General features: G+C 39.3%; 1 protein-coding gene across 1 annotated transcript in view; it reads right to left on the bottom strand.

The window, feature by feature from the left end:
* Positions 1 to 1412: 1412 nt before the first annotated feature.
* rpa1 (replication protein A1) overlaps positions 1413 to 6203 on the bottom strand; it is a 20789-nt gene continuing 15998 nt past the window's right edge. The window contains 4 exon segments of the mRNA NM_001329378.1: positions 1413 to 1517; positions 3790 to 3876; positions 4166 to 4273; positions 5032 to 5208. Coding sequence (NP_001316307.1) covers positions 1413 to 1517; positions 3790 to 3876; positions 4166 to 4273; positions 5032 to 5208 — 477 coding nt within the window.

Raw genomic sequence — 6203 nt, 5'->3', positions numbered from 1 at the left:
TCAATGGATGCAAAACGGAGAGTTAGAGCTGATTTTGTTTTGGGTAATGACTCCAAAAGCTGACAAGTTGTACATGAACATCCAATAATACTTTGTAAGGTTTTTATTAGAACCATTCAGTGGTATGTGCACACCGAGACAGACGTGGGCATAAACATGATTGCCACTGATAATAAAACATCAGTTCCTCTTGTATCATATGTGATCAGACTATCTGCTCCTCATTAATACAACCTGGGGAATTAATGGGTTAAAGGAGAGGCAAACTTTGTCTTGACCTCATGATGTACCCGAGCTGTGACATAAAATATGTAGACAGAGCAAGACCCAGGAAGTCACAGAAGCCAAAAATAAAAAAAAAACACACACTGGGGGGAGTCGATCACAGACGAGTTAAATCAATATCTCCAAATATGGCTCACACCAAAGGGAAAAAAAGACAAGAAAATGGAGGTTTTAAGACAGGTCTAATCTATTTCAGCACACTGCATGCAGCGCATGCGGCGCACAGCAGAAACAAGACGTTATCACAAGAACGCTGGGAAGGTGCAGTCTTGCTGGTGTTCTGCTTTAATACAACAACAAAGTCAAGTTTCCAGAGAAACCTGAGGAGGAACGGGGCTTTGTGTGTCACTCTTTAGATAAATCTGAAATCACTGCACCTCAGCAAGTCTTCTTGGTTTTTTTTTTTTAAGATGTTGTAAAGCGTCCACAATAATCAAATCCTCCTTTGACTAAATGCCAAATATAAAACACAAACCACAAATCTAGATTACAAATGTCTTTATTTTTAGTTGTTACACACACAAAAAAAACTGCAAGACATCTACTTTAATAGAGTATAGTGCATTTTTCCTTTAGGTCTGCACTGTGTGTGTGTGTTTGCAAGAAGGCGCCAAAAAAGAAAAAGAAAAAAAAAAAAAAGAGAGCGTAAATGTTCTTATCAGGGATGTGCAGGTCCGGCCCAGGCATTTTAAAAGAGCGTCAGAGGGTGAAAGAGTGCTAGTGACTGTGCTGGTCTTCTGCTTAAAGGCAGCCACCCACCACCCCCACAAGACCACAGTACGAACACAAAAAAAAAACCTGGCCAACTTAAAACACAAAGTGATCATTTCTTTTTACGGCTTACTGACCCGCTCTCTTCTCTGCTTCTTTAAATAAACAGAAAGGGGACCAAAAAAATAAAGAAATAAATTGCTCTCAGAAGAAAAGAACAAAAAAAAAAAAAAAAAACACCACAATGCATCATTTCACTAAGAAAAAGTTGGTCACTTTAGCAATATTATTTTGGGAAAAGAAAAAAAATAAACACAACACCCAAAAGCTTTAATTGTGAAAAAGTGTAATCCATTCATAACAGCTCATTAGCTGAACAAGATAAAGAAAACAAACTCTACAAAAAGGTCAAGTTTTTACTTGGCGGCCAGGCCCCGAATGTTTACCATCAGCCTCCTGATGTACTCTATGTGATCGACAGGAGCCACGCTGAGCACGGTGGCTTTAATCCTCGATTCATCCTGTCAAACCACAAGAAAAGTCATTTGTATTAAAATCTGTCTTTTTACTACAGTGAAACTAAAATTGTCACAAAGACGAGACAATTTCTTGTTTAATAATGAGGTACTCTTTACACCCACGTCAGTAAAGAGCATTCAGGTTGTCATATTAACCGTGTGCGGAAGGATTTCCTACAAGATACAAACCGAACAAATGAAATCCATCCGACTTTATTACTCAGGTATATAAAATGTTAGCAACGGCAGAGGAGGAACAAGTGTCTTCCATTCTGTACAAGACATTTAGATGAGGTTTGTGTGGTGTGATGGCATTTAGCTTCCACAGCTGTCTAGACATGTGGAGGTTATTTCTCTCGGGGCCATTCATCCCTGCATTTAAACGGAGGTTACACTCAATTCTTCTTCATTTAATCTTTGCTGCTGAAGCGGCTGAAATGCAACTGATCTTCCTGTGGGCCGGTGCCTGCTCTCTTTAAGATGTGTCATACACTTTGTTTGTTTTGTATGAAGAGAAATAGAAACATTACAAGAATGAAAAACACTTTGAATAAACTGGAACCTAAAGCCCCATTTAGGACCTACATGCCACTGCTCAGCCTGCTGATTCGAAACTCATTAAATCCCATTTTAGCAAAGAGAGAAGGAAAACCAGATATATAACAGAATAGAATTGCTCTACATGTTTTAAAACATTATTTTGGTTTTTTGTTTGTAATAAATATTCGTCTTCCTCCCGAATGAAACTCCTGACACCCAGGTCATTGGATGGAAAGCAGCAGCAAGTGATGAAAATGCATCAAAACCTACAGTGAGTACAACTTTTCCTTTAAGTGGTACTCACACGGAAAAAAAGACTCAATTTAATCATTATTTACTTTGAATAAAACCCTATTTGCACAAAGGGAAATAGTGTGGCGTCTTTAGAGTAATGTTTTAAGAATTGTAAATGTAACCTTGTGTCTTTTATTGGAGACCGTAATCATTTATGTTGTTATGCAGCCTATAACAAGATCCGAACAGCACAGGAGTCTGAGCACAAATGTGAGTGATAGCATGCTGTAATTGGTTACTCCCTGCACACTCCGGCTGTACACTAACCCTGAAAATAGATTTTGATCGCCTGACATTGCTGTAGACTGTGCGTAGTTTTAATTTAAATTTTAATACGGGAGCAGCAACAAAAGCCAATAAATATTTTACATGATCGATCCAAATATGACTAAATTTAGACGGGAGGTGCACAGTCATTCTCTGCTACATATAGAAGTTTACGTAGAAATTCTGTTCGGCACTTTATCTGCAGTCTTCTTTTAGACCAAAATAAAATTGACAACATCGACAAATATTTTGCTTTGTTTAACAAGCACTCAAGACTAAAAGATACTGAATTTACAGTGAGGTCAAAACAGGATCTGAAAAGGAGTTTTGGTCTGATGGCACAGCAAATTAGCTGCATTTTTTTCTTTTTCCTTAATGCAATATGTGAACTACTTGTTATTTTAGTGAATCAAATCTGAAAAATCAAAGTACTTTATTAGGAAAATACCTAGCATTTTTTTCCCCCCTGTTAGATATTGGTGTCAGTTTTACAGTTTAACTTTAGGGGCCTTCTTTGACCCACATCAGGCACACACAACACTCCACATATGAGTGATGGTCACAGCAGATAACTCGTAGTTTCGAGGGGGCGAAAACAAACTGAAAGAGGAGCTGCAGGTGTCTCTGTTGAAGTAATATGGGGTGTGGATGCAGGGGCCAATACATGCTTGTAAACAGTGCCACTGGCAGTTAGGATGCTGAGCCGACTGTGACAGACACAGTGGCCTCTTCTGTGTGTGCAAGGCGGATGCTGCCTCTGGCTTGGCTCCAAACTTCCTGCTCAGAGTCCCAGCCCAATCAATTCTTTTACGTTTCCCTCAAAACAAACCTCTATTTGTGTGGCCTACAGGAAAGAGTGACCGCTGCTAAGCTGTGTATGCATCCTTCACAAAGCCGCTAAAGCCCAGCAGCATTTTGGGACGAACGCCTTTTATATGAGGTTCTGTCAGCGCAAAAAGGAGGCCTAGGTAGTTAAGGAAATGAATAGGACATTTTCAAAGCAATGCAGTTTGTTCCAGGTGTATTTTCACCTTACAAATTAAGGTTAAGGGAACATATCCTAATTTTTTCCCCACTTTCTCTCTATAATCTGTTAAGCGAACTTATGCAACCATTCATTCATGTATGTGCTTGTATTTGTACAAAAATTATCACCACTCCTGTTTTTACTTACGTTATACGTTTCCAGCTTCACTCTGTTGTGGAAGATTAAAGTGTTGAAGTTTGCTTTCTGGAAGACCTCGTCGAACGCAGATTCATTCTGAATTATAGACGAATAAAACAACATTTTTCTCAATCAAATGGCACCACATTCATGCAGAGTGAAAAGTCTGTTTTATCATTTTCTAAACAAACTGCTGGGACTTCTATAAAGTATGCCTCTAAAAACACAAAACAAACAAAAAAAAAGGCACAGCATGTTTCTTTTTCTTTTGCATTTGTTTATGCAAGCACGCGTATGTATATTTAAGAGCAGCAAAGTTGGAGTTTTATTGCCAGAACTGGTCATTTCTCGAAGCAACTATTAAATTCTGGAAGGAGAGCCTCACCGAGTCCTTGAGCTGCCCCAGGTATGCTGCGTTCTGGCCCAGAATGGCCTCTGCGCTCTCCTGGAAGCAAGTCACCCACTGGTTGTCCCCATAATCCGCAATGTTGGCCTGACAAACAACGCAAAAGGGTTAAAAAGGTGGCAACAGCAAATAGATATAACATGTAACTGCATAGTGACTATAATTGTTTGATTTTTTTTTTAAAGTGTGATGTTTTTTTTTGATAAAACAACAAATGGACAGCCTAAATCCTGCTGCTGAGTTTGGCAAAACACACAATATTGCTGTTGGTTTACACGTACACACAGACAGTGTGGAAGCAGATTCACAGCTTATTCTTCAGCTTGTGAAAAACAATATGTCAACTGGGGAGAGGTACAAAACAAAAGCTACTTATTTCAGATGTCTGGTTTTTATGGTTTTCCTACTGACTGAGTTTATGTGATTCACTCTTTCTTTTTAAAGAGAAAGGTTGTTTGTACACAGGGTGAGAAAAATGACTGTTCGTGTGCGCACACACACACACATTCAGAAATAATGGCACAGTGTTAAAATGTGCAACATTTAACCCAACAAAGCCTAAAGACAATCTAAAATTTCTCTGCGTTACATTATGTCTGACATCTTTAAAAATAACTGCAGAACGCAGTTTGAGGCTAAGTTGTAAAACAAACAGCAGGCCATATGGGGAAAGAGGGGAGTTGGCTTGAAGGACAATGTTCTGTACAGAACGGCATAAGCATGATGTCTCCGTACCAAACTCATTTGAAGAACAAAAACAGGCATTTAAAGTATGTGCATTTGTGTCAGTGGAGATGGAGAACAGGTAAAAAGAGCTTTAGGGAAATCACTGCTGAGTCACTTACAGATAGGATGAGGCGGTATTTGAAGTTGGGAAACTCTTTATCACACTTCTCACAGCGGAACATGCCATTCTGCTGGTCAATCACTTTTTTGTTACAGTCTTGGCTTGGGCAGGCCTGATAAAGGCAGTTCTCCTTACGGAGATATACTATGGTGGCTGTGCAGCTGAAGTAGTCGGCCTAAAAAAAAAAAAAAAAAACATTTAAAAGAAAAAAAACAACATAAACCAAAATCCACATTAACAAATGTTCAAATAACATGGCTTTTTACAAGATACACTCTTCATGCCCTCATGACCCTCCTGTTGTCTGGTAAACATGTCGACAAAACTGCATGAATTTTACATTAAGATAACATTTTCAGGAGCATTACAAGAGCTGAGCGCAGCCGGGAAGAAGCGGTTCAAATACAGGGTAAACTACCAACAACAATTTACCGGCGAAGATGCAAGCCAGCGAAGCAGCAGCTGGATTTGTAGGGTGCATGCAAACTTTCCAACTCGATTGTACATCAACAACATTCAGGAAATAACACCAAAGCAGGGGACGTGGATTGGACAGAAACTGATGAATACAAAAACATTTGGTTGCTCTCCACATGAGCAAATGGGTCACACAACCTGTTTGTTGTGCAGCTGCACCCCGACATCTGGCTGATAAAACGTCCCACCTTTTTGCAAATCCCCGGAGAAATTGCCCAACAGAGGAAATCTGGGCCACTGCATGCTTTGATGAAAGATAACAGCGCTCGCTCAAGCTCGTTTTAGGGTTTCGTGTCATAAAATGTTCACAATGATTTGATTTTAAAAAATAACTTGAATTAAAAGAAGAAAAAAAAAACCTCTTCGGTACCATGACAAGTCTTCCTCACCTCTTCAAACAGATAAGTGGAATAAATTAGACCTCAATTAGCTTTCAGACCAGGACTACAGATTTTCTTTGCCACTTTGATTTAACAAAAGGCGACAGGGGTGGTCAATGACAGCATTAAAAAAATTATAGTAATTCCTCTTAACCACACAGCTGCTGTCTAAGCTTTTTAATGATTGTTTTGATTTACAAAAAAAGCCCCACACAATCTAAACGCCAACCTTCATTGTCTTTCATGAGGTCCAACTAATAAATGTCTCCAATTAGTGTGAAATTGACTAGTGCTAAGAGGGGGGGGGGGGGGG

Source organism: Kryptolebias marmoratus, linkage group LG2, assembly GCF_001649575.2.
Source record: "Kryptolebias marmoratus isolate JLee-2015 linkage group LG2, ASM164957v2, whole genome shotgun sequence".
In the NCBI taxonomy this organism is placed as follows: Eukaryota; Metazoa; Chordata; class Actinopteri; order Cyprinodontiformes; family Rivulidae; genus Kryptolebias; species Kryptolebias marmoratus.
Note: the sequence above shows the minus strand (reverse complement) of the source record. Positions and strands in the feature narration are given on the sequence as shown.